Genomic DNA, 14,951 nt, shown 5'->3' on the forward strand with positions numbered 1-14,951 from the left:
CACCATTTCCTGTTTGCCTCATGATAAATACATTTTACATTCATCCAGGCTGCTCTTGTGACCAGTAGTAACTACAAACTGCTCCTAATCAAGTCATGATCATTTTATAATAGTGTGCAAGTAGAAATTACATATTTTTGGGTAAACTAAATCATAGTCTTACATGTCACTGTTTCTAAAACAGGGCTTTTTTCTGGACTACTTAAAAAAAAAAAAGGTGAATACTGAGAGTATACCCACTTCTCCAGGGACCACTACACCACTGAGGACTGACCATCCATGGAATCAAAATGATAGTTTTAACCATATTTTGAGGCTATGTAGTACTTTGTTTACAAACATTTCAGTAAAACAAGCTTCTATTTTGGGTTCTGATGAACTAAGCTTATTAGTCAAAACATGGATGTAGCCAACTGGATGTAGCCAGCTGGATGTAGCCAACTGGATGTAGCCAGCTGGATGTAGCCAACTGGATGTAGCCAACTGGATGTAGCCAACTGGATATAGCCAACTGGATGTAGCCAACTGGATGTAGCCAACTGGATGTAGCCAACTGGATGTAGCCAACTGGATGTAGCCAGCTGGATGTAGCCAACTGGATGTAGCCAACTGGATGTAGCCAACTGGATATAGCCAACTGGATGTAGCCAGCTGGATGTAGCCAACTGGATGTAGCCAACTGGATGTAGCCAACTGGATGTAGCCAACTGGATGTAGCCAGCTGGATGTAGCCAACTGGATGTAGCCAACTGGATGTAGCCAACTGGATATAGCCAACTGGATATAGCCAACTGGATGTAGCCAACTGGATGTAGCCAACTGGATGTAGCCAACTGGATGTAGCCAACTGGATGTAGCCAACTGGATGTAGCCAACTGGATGTAGCCAACTGGATGTACCAGCTGGATGTAGCCAACTGGATGTAGCCAACTGGATGTACCCAACTGGATGTAGCCAACTGGATGTACCAGCTGGATGTAGCCAACTGGATGTAGCCAACTGGATGTAGCCAACTGGATGTAGCCAACTGGATGTACCAGCTGGATGTAGCCAACTGGATGTACCAGCTGGATGTAGCCAACTGGATGTAGCCAACTGGATGTAGCCAACTGGATGTAGCCAACTGGATGTAGCCAGCTGGATGTAGCCAACTGGATGTACCAGCTGGATGTAGCCAACTGGATGTAGCCAACTGGATGTAGCCAACTGGATGTAGCCAACTGGATGTAGCCAACTGGATGTAGCCAGCTGGAAGTGCCCCTTTACGACGGAGCCTAGAATTGTTTTTCCAATATCCTTTTCTAAGAGTATCAACACTGCAGCTTGAAGAAATGAGGCCTCAACTTGGCAGACAGTGTCTGGAGTAACAATGCTGCAAGTGAAATGGCCTTTTGTCCTTTTGACCAATCAGATAAGCTCTTTTGCCAATAATTGGGTGGTCTGTGGAAACACAGCCCATGAACTAAAGAAAGAAGAATGCGAGAGAAAAAGCGGTTGAACGGTAGCCTGGTACCCAGACCTGTGTATGTCCTGTCACGCCAAAAGTGACAATGACCACAGAAGTTGGAAAGAGAGCACACAGATCTAGGACCAGGCTATTTCAATGAGAGTTCCAGGTAAAATGAGGATTAGGCCCAATCCCAAATGGATCCCTAGACCCTAAAACCTATGTGGAGAGCTAAGAGGATTTCACAGGTGCAGTCAATATGGTAATATCTACACCTCGCCCTCTGATAGGCTCGGTCGAAGTGTCTACACATTGCTTCTACCAATCAAATCCTCTCAGATCTCCACAAGTGCATAGGGCCTAGGGGTCCATTTGGGACGTGTATTTGTTTCAGTTCAGTTCTCACCTGCCCTTGTTCTCCTTGCCTTTGAGCTTGTTCTCCAGCCCCTTGCCCCCCTGGGGGTCCCACTCCACACTCCCGTCCTCTACCTTCAGGTTCAGGTGGGCCGAAGACGAGTCAAAGCCAAAGTTGAACGCTGGGGAGGGAATCAATCAATCAATCAATCAAACAAACAAACAAACACGAGATATAGCAGGCATTTTCTTACGTTTTTGTTGCCGGGGAAAACACTTAAGTCAAATAACTTTTATATCAATATTGTAATGACTACGTAATTAAAGATCCAAGACAACATAGTGCAATAGTTTTACCTCTGGTTTCCAGGGTAACTAACCGTCTTACCTCTGGTTTCCAGGGTAACTAACCGTCTTACCTCTGGTTTCCAGGGTAACTAACCGTCTTACCTCTGGTTTCCAGGGTAACTGGATCCGAGTATTCTCCAGCTGCTGCCTTGTTGCATGCTCGTACCCGGAAGTTCATGAACTTGGAGTCAAACTTTAAACCTGGAGGATGAACATTCCATTATCTGCATTGGTTCATAACGTTCTGTAGGTGAACAAGCTTTCACACTTTGATAAAGTTACAAACGTTTAGGTGAAGCAAAGCTATATGGATTGTTCACGTTTTAAACACAGGAAGCTACATGAAGACAGTCCAGTCTTAGCCTGGTTCACGTTTTAAAACACAGGAAGCTACATGAAGACAGTGCAGTCTTAGCCTGGTACCAGAGCTGTTTGTGCCGTCTTGCCAAGTGGCATGACAATGGCCATAGGAGTTGGCAAGACGGCACAAACAGATCTGGGACCAGGCTACAGTAGGTCTACTCTAGTTTCGTACCTGACAGTGAGTATTCTGTGGTCTTGATGTTATCCACCACCTCCCAGCAGTGTTCGTCTTTGATGCGTGGCAGTCCTTCGTGGTCGGTCTTTCTGTACTCCAGTATGTAGTGGTCTATCTTGCTGTCCTCCACTGGCATCTTCCAGGCTACGGACACCGTGTTGTCTGACACCAGACAATCCCCTACCTCCATCTCTGGGGCCCAGGGGACTGGAATAACATAGAGAGGAAGGCATCTTTAAAAGCTGAACAAGATCTTTCCATAGGACAATATTGGTAAATAATTTATAGTCTAAGACTTTTTGGATATTGTTCAAACCTCATAAATGTGTCCATATCACAATCAATAGGTTCCTAGCATTCATGGGGATGTTTTTTTACAATTAAATGAGAGAGAGAGGAGTGTGACAGACGTCCTATTAACAAGCCAGTGGACACACCACTGGGGATCAGGTGGTTTGCTTATTATAGTAGTTAGAGAGCTTCCATTGACTAAGATATCCTAGAGGTCAGGGTCCCACCACTGGTACTAACAGCAGCCTTTAGGTTCTAGAGGTCAGGGGCCCACCACTGGTACTAACAGCAGCCTTTAGGTTCTAGAGGTCAGGGTCCCACCACTGGTACTAACAGCAGCCTTTAGGTTCTAGAGGTCAGGGTCCCACCACTGGTACTAACAGCAGACTTTAGGTTCTAGAGGTCAGGGTCCCACCACTGGTACTAACAGCAGCCTTTAGGTTCTAGAGGTCAGGGTCCCACCACTGGTACTAACAGCAGCCTTTAGGTTCTAGAGGTCAGGGTCCCACCACTGGTACTAACAGCAGCCTTTAGGTTCTAGAGGTCAGGGTCCCACCACTGGTACTAACAGCAGCCTTTAGGTTCTAGAGGTCAGGGTCCCACCACTGGTACTAACAGCAGCCTTTAGGTTCTAGAGGTCAGGGTCCCACCACTGGTACTAACAGCAGCCTTTAGGTTCTAGAGGTCAGGGGCCCACCACTGGTACTAACAGCAGCCTTTAGGTTCTAGAGGTCAGGGTCCCACCACTGGTACTAACAGCAGCCTTTAGGTTCTAGAGGTCAGGGTCCCACCACTGGTACTAACAGCAGCCTTTAGGTTCTAGAGGTCAGGGTCCCACCACTGGTACTAACAGCAGCCTTTTGGTTCTAGAGGTCAGGGTCCCACCACTGGTACTAACAGCAGCCTTTAGGTTCTAGAGGTCAGGGTCCCACCACTGGTACTAACAGCAGCCTTTAGGTTCTAGAGGTCAGGGTCCCACCACTGGTACTAACAGCAGCCTTTAGGTTCTAGAGGTCAGGGTCCCACCACTGGTACTAACAGCAGCCTTTAGGTTCTAGAGGTCAGGGTCCCACCACTGGTACTAACAGCAGCCTTTAGGTTCTAGAGGTCAGGGTCCCACCACTGGTACTAACAGCAGCCTTTAGGTTCTAGAGGTCAGGGTCCCACCACTGGTACTAACAGCAGCCTTTAGGTTCTAGAGATCAGGGTCCCACCACTGGTACTAACAGCAGCCTTTAGGTTCTAGAGATCAGGGTCCCACCACTGGTACTAACAGCAACCTTTAGGTTCTAGAGGTCAGGGGCCCACCACTGGTACTAACAGCAGCCTTTAGGTTCTAGAGGTCAGGGTCCCACCACTGGTACTAACAGCAGCCTTTAGGTTCTAGAGGTCAGGGTCCCACCACTGGTACTAACAGCAGCCTTTAGGTTCTAGAGGTCAGGGTCCCACCACTGGTACTAACAGCAGCCTTTAGGTTCTAGAGGTCAGGGTCCCACCACTGGTACTAACAGCAGCCTTTAGGTTCTAGAGGTCAGGGTCCCACCACTGGTACTAACAGCAGCCTTTAGGTTCTAGAGGTCAGGGTCCCACCACTGGTACTAACAGCAGCCTTTAGGTTCTAGAGGTCAGGGTCCCACCACTGGTACTAACAGCAGCCTTTAGGTTCTAGAGGTCAGGGGCCCACCACTGGTACTAACAGCAGCCTTTAGGTTCTAGAGGTCAGGGGCCCACCACTGGTACTAACAGCAGCCTTTAGGTTCTAGAGGTCAGGGTCCCACCACTGGTACTAACAGCAGCCTTTAGGTTCTAGAGGTCAGGGGCCCACCACTGGTACTAACAGCAGCCTTTAGGTTCTAGAGGTCAGGGTCCCACCACTGGTACTAACAGCAGCCTTTAGGTTCTAGAGGTCAGGGTCCCACCACTGGTACTAACAGCAGCCTTTAGGTTCTAGAGGTCAGGGTCCCACCACTGGTACTAACAGCAGCCTTTAGGTTCTAGAGGTCAGGGTCCCACCACTGGTACTAACAGCAGCCTTTAGGTTCTAGAGGTCAGGGTCCCACCACTGGTACTAACAGCAGCCTTTAGGTTCTAGAGGTCAGGGTCCCACCACTGGTACTAACAGCAGCCTTTAGGTTCTAGAGGTCAGGGTCCCACCACTGGTACTAACAGCAGCCTTTAGGTTCTAGAGGTCAGGGTCCCACCACTGGTACTAACAGCAGCCTTTAGGTTCTAGAGATCAGGGTCCCACCACTGGTACTAACAGCAGCCTTTAGGTTCTAGAGGTCAGGGTCCCACCACTGGTACTAACAGCAGCCTTTAGGTTCTAGAGGTCAGGGTCCCACCACTGGTACTAACAGCAGCCTTTAGGTTCTAGGGGTCAGGGGCCCACCACTGGTACTACCAGCAGCCTTTAGGTTCTAGGGGTCAGGGGCCCACCACTGGTACTAACAGCAGCCTTTAGGTTCTAGAGGTCAGGGTCCCACCACTGGTACTAACAGCAGCCTTTAGGTTCTAGAGGTCAGGGGCCCACCACTGGTACTAACAGCAGCCTTTAGGTTCTAGAGGTCAGGGTCCCACCACTGGTACTAACAGCAGCCTTTAGGTTCTAGGGGTCAGGGGCCCACCACTGGTACTAACAGCAGCCTTTAGGTTCTAGGGGTCAGGGGCCCACCACTGGTACTAACAGCAGCCTTTAGGTTCTAGAGGTCAGGGTCCCACCACTGGTACTAACAGCAGCCTTTAGGTTCTAGAGGTCAGGGGCCCACCACTGGTACTAACAGCAGCCTTTAGGTTCTAGAGGTCAGGGGCCCACCACTGGTACTAACAGCAGCCTTTAGGTTCTAGAGGTCAGGGGCCCACCACTGGTACTAACAGCAGCCTTTAGGTTCTAGAGGTCAGGGTCCCACCACTGGTACTAACAGCAGCCTTTAGGTTCTAGAGGTCAGGGTCCCACCACTGGTACTAACAGCAGCCTTTAGGTTCTAGAGGTCAGGGTCCCACCACTGGTACTAACAGCAGCCTTTAGGTTCTAGAGGTCAGGGTCCCACCACTGGTACTAACAGCAGCCTTTAGGTTCTAGAGGTCAGGGTCCCACCACTGGTACTAACAGCAGCCTTTAGGTTCTAGAGGTCAGGGTTCCACCACTGGTACTAACAGCAGCCTTTAGGTTCTAGAGGTCAGGGTCCCACCACTGGTACTAACAGCAGCCTTTAGGTTCTAGAGGTCAGGGTCCCACCACTGGTACTAACAGCAGACTTTAGGTTCTAGAGGTCAGGGTCACACCACTGGTACTAACAGCAGCCTTTAGGTTCTAGAGGTCAGGGTCCCACCACTGGTACTAACAGCAGCCTTTAGGTTCTAGAGGTCAGGGGCCCACCACTGGTACTAACAGCAGCCTTTAGGTTCTAGAGGTCAGGGTCCCACCACTGGTACTAACAGCAGCCTTTAGGTTCTAGAGGTCAGGGGCCCACCACTGGTACTAACAACAGCCTTTAGGTTCTAGAGGTCAGGGTCACACCACTGGTACTAACAGCAGCCTTTAGGTTCTAGAGGTCAGGGTCCCACCACTGGTACTAACAGCAGCCTTTAGGTTCTAGAGGTCAGGGTCCCACCACTGGTACTAACAGCAGCCTTTAGGTTCTAGAGGTCAGGGGCCCACCACTGGTACTAACAGCAGCCTTTAGGATCTCACAGCCTCTGTCATCCCGTATATGGGTTGAAAATGGCAGATTTTGTCATTGATAAGTGATAAGTATTTTCAGATTTCGTTATTGACAAATGCTGTGAAAAGTACAGTAAATATAAAATGCACATAAAATCAACAATGTAAGTGCTCTCTTTCAACCCTTTCTACTCTGGTCATGCATATACTTTTCATACTTCCTCTGTTAGAAACACTTCCATGTGGCTATATCCATACAGGCCAGTGTAAAAGGTTAACAGGCTGCAGATTGAAACTCAATGGAAACGTTCAACCAGATAATGCCTTTTAGCAGTTGGAGTGGGGCGTTTACTATTTTCATTGTGATTTAACACCACATTTTCCAGAACTTCCTGTTGTCATCCATCTTAAAGAGTTTCTGCCTTCTTTCTTCTTTAAAAAAAGGTAGACATCTTCCTCAATCATTTGGAGAAATGCTAACCTTCTGCGGAGGAGTTGTTACCAAGGCAATGGATCCCCAGCAACTCACTAGTGTTAGACTGTTGAAACCCCAAGAGGCTCTTTGTCTGTCAAATAAAGCCTCCAAGGAAGTCTCAGATATTTTCAGCTGTGGGCCCCCATTACACATCACAAGCACTAGAGGTTAGCAGCCAGCAGTCCTTAACAGAAGGAGAGCATTGGGGCGGCAGGTAGCCCAGCGGTTAGAGAGGAGAGCCAGCAACCGGAGTGTTGCCAGTTCAAATCCCGGGGAAAACATCTGACGGGGGAAAAAAATCCGGCGGGAAGTGAACTGGCAACCCTAGATGCCATTGCCTGCCATTGTGCCCTTGAGCAAGGCACTTAACCCCCCACAACAACTGCTCCACGGGCGCCCAGTGGCAGCCCCCTGCTCCAACCGGAGGGGTTTGGATTAAGCAGAAGTACAATTTCGGTTGGACATTGTGTACAATTGACGAATAAAGTGATCTTAAATCAGCCTTATCAAAAAGACCAAAGTCTGTCCTACTAGAAATGCAACAGGGTATTCATAAAGTATCTCAGAGTACGAGTGCTGATCCAGGAACAGTGTTGCCTTTTAGATGAAAATGAACAGACAGAGGAGACCTGATTCTAGACTAGCACTGCTACTCTGAGACACTTCCTAAATACTGGACCTGATCTTCTTCTTCTAGGCTCCTACGTCAAGCTGTAACCCAACGGCAACATGCATAAAGATGGCAGAATTCAGATATGACGTCATTGTTTTAGCAGTATCCATTGCATTGGCGAAATTGCCAAGGGGGATGGGGGGACATGTCCCCCACCAATACAGGTTGATTCATCCCCCCCATTAATTTCTTTAAAATGGGGTGTGCCTTTGGTGGTTCATCTATGTGTTTTTCTGGTCATGCATGCCGCGACTGATGTAGCTAGTTGGTTAGCTAATCTAACCACTTGTAGCTAGTTGGTTAGCTAATCTAGCCACTTGTAGCTAGTTGGTTAGCTAATCTAACCACTTGTAGCTAGTTGGTTAGCTAATATAACCACTTGTAGCTAGTTGGTTAGCTAATCTAACCACTTGTAGCTAGTTGGTTAGCTAATCTAACCACTTGTAGCTAGTTGGTTATCTAATCTAACCAATTGTGGCTAGTTGGTTAGCTAATCTAACCACTTGTAGCTAGTTGGTTAGCTAATCTAGCCACTTGTAGCTAGTTGGTTAGCTAATCTAACCACTTGTAGCTAGTTGGTTAGCTAATCTAACCACTTGTAGCTAGTTGGTTAGCTAATCTAACCACTTGTAGCTAGTTGGTTATCTAATCTAACCAATTGTGGCTAGTTGGTTAGCTAATCTAACCACTTGTAGCTAGTTGGTTAGCTAATCTAACCACTTGTAGCTAGTTGGTTAGCTAATCTAACCAATTGTGGCTAGTTGGTTAGCTAATCTAACCACTTGTAGCTAGTTGGTTAGCTAATCTAGCCACTTGTAGCTAGTTGGTTAGCTAATCTAACCACTTGTAGCTAGTTGGTTAGCTAATCTAACCACTTGTAGCTAGTTGGTTAGCTAATCTAACCACTTGTAGCTAGTTGGTTATCTAATCTAACCAATTGTGGCTAGTTGGTTAGCTAATCTAACCACGTGTAGCTAGTTGGTTAGCTAATCTAACCACGTGTAGCTAGCCAGTAACTCCTCCAGTATGTGTTAACTGTTTCAGACTGCTGGCTCGCCTCTCTAACCGCTAAGCTACCTGGAGGCTGCTGAGGGGAAGACGACTCACAGTAATGGCCGAAATGGAGTGAATGGAATGGTATCAAACATCTAGTTTTCATGTGCCTGATACCATTCCATTTACTCCGTTCCAGCCATTACTATGAGCCGTCCTCCCCTCAGCAGCCTCCACTGGTGTTGACGTAGTTTCACAGGATGTGTTTTTGGACGGAAGCTGTAGAGATCTGGAAGAAATGGCACTTCTATAGCCGAATATCTTGACCAAAGTCGACCTGTAAAGTAACTGTCCAGTTTTTCTAGATCTTTATGAAATATGACCTATAATTAATTACAATATGAGTTAAATAGTTAAGTAGGTTAAAAAGCAGCTTTTCTGTTTTGGAATGGTGAGGGCCAGAGTATGTGAGTGGAGCGGCTGCTCTCCAGACACCATCGCATGAGCCTGAAGCCACAAACTCTAGCCAAACTCCTGTTTCTAAAAGGCCTCATATGGCATTTTTCGTTTTATTTTAATTCAACCAAATGTTGTTTAAAGGCTGAATTACTTAATGTTCAGGCTTGTGTCGCACTCGCAAATGCTTCACAATGTACTTATTTGTAGGCTATAGCCTTGAAATAACTGAAGTAATAGGCTAATAATAATAACAATAATAATAATAATAATAATAATAATAATAGTAATAATAATAATAATAATAATAATATAGCCTAAATAATTCATTTTCGTTCCTTCTTAGGCTCCCTGTCTGGCTCCTGACCTATTTAGAGTGTTTATATGCTGTTTAATACGACATGGAGACTATTTGAAATTATGAGCGCTTCTTACGGTTTCATGTTGTTCAATAAAATACTTTTCATTCAAATCATATGGTTTGATTTCAATACTTCAAAACTAAATGGTAGGTCCAGGTAGACACAAAAATAGATGGGTGTTGGTTAAATTGTGATTTTAATGAATGGAGCGAATTTGGAGCGGCAGTTAGTGTTTCTGTGAGCGAGGAGCGGTTTTTAGCGGAGCGGTTGGAAAGGATGTGGAGTGACAGAGGGGTGACACCGCTCCGTGAGCGATGAGCGGGATTTCCGACCGCTCTGGTGTGAGCGGGCGTACCCCGACAACAGAATGGTGTGGACGTATAACGGTCATTAAAAATATTCATGCAAGCAGACTGCTGATTGGCCAGCTCATCCTCCTCAGGAGGATGACATCATCCTCTATGAGGAAATAGCACACTTTTTTTAAACAGTCTGTTTGAGGTGGAGTTTTTGTTGTGTTTTTTCTCTCCAATTTATGCTTTGGGCATAAATACGAGTATAGGATGAGATAACATTATTTCGAGTTAACAGAATATGAACTTTTAAAAAGTGAGATTTTTACTGGACAGTTACTTTAAAGGGACATTTTACCATTGCTCTATACATTAATATGTTATTAAAATGTGTATTAAACATTTTGAATTTCAAATACGAGTGTTTCTGCATCTCAATGGTAGAAAACGGGCCTACATTTCCTGGTTGTAAGTAAACCACAATATCCAGAATTCATAGTGATTTCAGGGTGATTTCAGGGTGTGGAGGACTGCTCCATGGAGGTGTGAGAAATATAAACATTTCTGAGTTTGTAGCAAGCACTTTCAGACAGAGGATTTCGAAACGGAACTGAAGTCTCAACTGATGGGGTTGCCATGTCGTCGAACGTTGAAAAGTGATGCAATTCTATCAATTTTCCACTTCACTTCAAAGAGGGAGCGATCAGCCAACATCAGCGCAGCAGAAAATAAGTCAAGCTGAGGTAACGTAGCTAACGTTACCTAGCTAGCTAGCAAACTACATTTGTTTATCTAAACCAAGCTACGGACAATGAACACAATTGCATTTTATCGATGGCAATTTGAATGCACAGAGATACCGTGACGAGATCCTGAGGCCCATTCATCCACTGCCATCACCTCATGTTCCAGCATGATAATGCACGGCCCCATGTCGCAAGGATCTGTACACAATTCCTGGAAGCTGAAAATGTCCTTCCATGGCCTGCATACTCACCAGACATGTCACCCATTGAGCATGTTTGGGATGCTCTGAATCAACGTGCACGACAGCGTGTTCCAGTTCCCGCCAATAACCAGCAACTTCGCACAGCCATTGAAGAGGAGTGGGACAACATTCCACAGGCCACAATCAACATCCTGATCAACTCTATGCAAAGGAAATATTTCACGCTGCATGAGGCAAATGGTGGTCACATCAGATACTGACTGGTTTTCTGATCCACGCCCCTACCTTTCTTTTAAGGTATCTGTGACCAACAGATGCATATCTGTATTCCCAGTCATGTGAAATCCATAGATTAGGACCTAATGAATTTATTTCAATTGACTGATTTCCTTATATGAACTGTAACTCAGTAACATTTTTGAAATTGTTGCATGTTGCGTTTCTATTTGTGTTCAGTATAGTTTAGTATCCTGTTGTTCTTTTACTCGTTTGCCAGTACATCTTACATTTTAAATTTTTAGTCATTTAGCAGACGCTCTTATCCAGAGCGACTTACAGTCAGTGAGTGCATACATTTATTTATCGAACCCACAACCCTGGCGTTGCAAGCGCCATGCTCTACCAACTGAGCTACACGGGGCCAGTAACGTGTATTTATTGAGCGCAAGGCTAATTATGTGTAGAGGAAATGTTTGGTAGAGTTGCATTGTGACGCATTTCAGTTTCATATTTAAATGCAGTAATTTACCATTTTGCAATCCTCCCAGTGGATGCCATTTTCAGGTGCACATGAACACTACTGACGAGAAAGAACCATCTCTGTAGCACTCCACCAATCAGGCCTTTATGGTAGAGTGGCCAGACGGAAGCCACTCCTCAGTAAAAGGCACATGACAGCCCGCTTGGAGTTTGCCAAAAGGCACCTAAAGACTCTCAGACCATGAGAAACAAGATTCTCTGGTCTGATGAAACCAAGATTGAACTCTTTGGCCTGAATGCTAAGCGTCACGTCTGGAGGAAACCTGGCACCATCCCTATGGTGAAGCATGGTGGTGGCAGCATCATGCTGTGGGGATGTTTTTCAGCGGCAGGGACTGGGAGGCTAATCAGGATCGAGGGAAAGATGAACGGAGCAAAGTACAGAGAGATCCTTGATGAAAACCTGCTCCAGAGCGCTCAGGACCTCAGACTGGGGCGAAGGTTCACCTTCCAACAGGACAACGAGCCTAAGCAAACAGCCAAGACTACGCAGGAGTGGCTTCGGGACAAGTCTCTGAATGTCCTTGAGTGGCCCAGCCAGAGCCCGGACTTAAACCCGATCGAACATCTCTGGAGAGACCTGAAAATAGCTGTGCAGCGATGCTCCCCATCCAACCTGAGAGAGCTTGAGAGGATCTGCAGAGAAGAATGGGAGAAACTCCCCAAATACAGGTGTGCCAAGCTTGTAGCGTCATACCCAAGAAGACTCAAGGCTGTAATCGCTGCCAAAGGTTCTTCAACAAAGTACTGAGTAAAGGGTCTGAATACTTATGTAAATGTTTTTTTTCTCTAAATGCCTAAAAACCTGTTTTTGCTTTGTTATTATGGGGTATTGTGTGTAGATTGATGAGGAAAAAAAACAATTTAATCAATTTTAGAATAAGGCTGTAACGTAACAAAATGTGGAAAAAGTCAAGGGGTCTGAATACTTTCCGAATGCACTATACCCCTCCCTATACCCCTCCCTATACCCCTCCATATCCCCCTCCATATACCCCTCCCTACAGCCCTCCATATACCCCTCCCTATACCCCTCCATATACCCCTCCTATAGCCCTCCAGCCCTCCCTATACCCCTCCATATACCCCTCCCTATACCCCTCCCTATCGCCCTCCCTATACCCCTCCCTATACCCCTCCCTATACCCCTCCCTACACCCCTCCCTATAACCCTCCCTATACCCCTCCCTATACCCCTCCATATACCCCTCCCTATAGCCCTCCATATACCCCTCCATATACCCCTCCCTATAGCCCTCCCTATACCCCTCCCTATACCCCTCCCTATACCCCTCATTATACCCCTCCCTATACCCCTCCCTATACCCCTCCATATACCCCTCCCTATACCCCTCCATATACCCCTCCCTATACCCCTCCCTATAGCCCTCCCTATAGCCCTCCCTATACCCCTCCCTATACCCCTCCCTATAGCCCTCCCTATACCCCTCCCTATAGCCCTCCCTATAGCCCTCCCTATAGCCCTCCATATACCCCTCCCTATACCCCTCCATATACCCCTCCCTATACCCCTCCCTATACCCCTCCATAGACCCCTCCCTATACCCCTCCATATACCACTCCCTATACCCCTCCCTATACCCCTCCCTATACCCCTCCCTATACCCCTCCATATACCCCTCCCTATACCCCTCCCTATAGCCCTCCCTATAGCCCTCCCTATACCCCTCCCTATAGCCCTCCCTATACCCCTCCATATACCCCTCCATATACCCCTCCCTATAGCCCTCCCTATACCCCTCCCTATACCCCTCCCTATACCCCTCCATATACCCCTCCCTACAGCCCTCCCTATACCCCTCCATATACCCCTCCCTATAGCCCTCCCTATACCCCTCCATATACCCCTCCCTATACCCCTCCCTATACCCCTCCCTATACCCCTCCCTATACCCCTCCCTATAGCCCTCCCTATACCCCTCCCTATACCCCTCCCTATACCCCTCCCTATAGCCCTCCCTATACCCCTCCCTATACCCCTCCCTACACCCCTCCATATACCCCTCCCTATACCCCTCCCTATACCCCTCCATATACCCCTCCCTATACCCCTCCCTATAGCCCTCCCTATACCCCTCCATATACCCCTCCATATACCCCTCCCTATACCCCTCCCTATACCCCTCCATATACCCCTCCCTATAGCCCTCCCTATACCCCTCCCTATAGCCCTCCCTATACCCCTCCCTATACCCCTCCCTATAGCCCTCCCTATACCCCTCCCTACACCCCTCCATATACCCCTCCCTATACCCCTCCATATACCCCTCCCTATAGCCCTCCCTATACCCCTCCCTACACCCCTCCATATACCCCTCCCTATACCCCTCCATATACCCCTCCCTATAGCCCTCCCTATACCCCTCCCTATACCCCTCCATATACCCCTCCCTATACCCCTCCCTATACCCCTCCCTATACCCCTCCCTACAGCCCTCCCTATACCCCTCCCTATACCCCTCCCTATAGCCCTCCCTATACCCCTCCATATACCCCTCCATATACCCCTCCCTACAGCCCTCCCTATACCCCTCCATATACCCCTCCCTATAGCCCTCCCTATACCCCTCCCTATACCCCTCCATATACCCCTCCCTATACCCCTCCATATACCCCTCCCTATACCCCTCCCTATACCCCTCCCTATAGCCCTCCCTACAGCCCTCCCTATACCCCTCCCTATACCCCTCCCTACAGCCCTCCTTATACCCCTCCCTATACCCCTCCATATACCCCTCCCTATACCCCTCCCTATACCCCTCCATATACCCCTCCATATACCCCTCCCTATACCCCTCCATTTACCCCTCCCTATACCCCTCCCTATAGCCCTCCATATACCCCTCCCTATACCCCTCCCTATAGCCCTCCCTATACCCCTCCCTATAGCCCTCCCTATACCCCTCCCTATACCCCTCCCTATACCCCTCCCTATAGCCCTCCATATACCCCTCCCTATACCCCTCCCTATAGCCCTCCCTATACCCCTCCCTATAGCCCTCCCTATACCCCTCCATATACCCCTCCTACCCCTCCCTATACCCCTCCCTATAGCCCTCCCTACACCCCTCCCTATACCCTTTCCTATACCCCTCCCTATACCCCTCCCTATACCCCTCCATATACCCCTCCCTATACCCCTCCATATACCCCTCCCTATACCCCTCCCTATAGCCCTCCATATACCCCTCCCTATACCCCTCCATATACCCCTCCCTATACCCCTCCCTATACCCCTCCCTATAGCCCTCCCTATACCCCTCCCTATACCCCTCCATATACCCCTCCCTATACCCCTCCATATACCCCTCCCTATACCCCTCCATATACC

At 47.8% G+C, this 14,951-nt stretch overlaps 1 protein-coding gene across 1 annotated transcript in view; it reads right to left on the minus strand.

Annotated features, from left to right (window-relative positions):
* LOC311118550 (FSD1-like protein) overlaps nt 1-14,951 on the minus strand; it is a 53,846-nt gene that overhangs the window by 17,374 nt on the left and 21,521 nt on the right. The window contains exons 6-8 of the mRNA XM_084193342.1: nt 2,685-2,894; nt 2,252-2,350; nt 1,854-1,983 (exon numbers count right to left, since the gene is read on the minus strand). Of these exons, the coding sequence (XP_084049468.1) occupies nt 1,854-1,983; nt 2,252-2,350; nt 2,685-2,894 (439 nt within the window). The remainder of the gene's footprint in view (nt 1-1,853; nt 1,984-2,251; nt 2,351-2,684; nt 2,895-14,951) is intronic.

The sequence above is a fragment of the Coregonus lavaretus genome, assembly GCF_964263955.1.
Source record: "Coregonus lavaretus genome assembly, contig: HAP1_SCAFFOLD_236, whole genome shotgun sequence".
NCBI lineage: Eukaryota > Metazoa > Chordata > Actinopteri > Salmoniformes > Salmonidae > Coregonus > Coregonus lavaretus.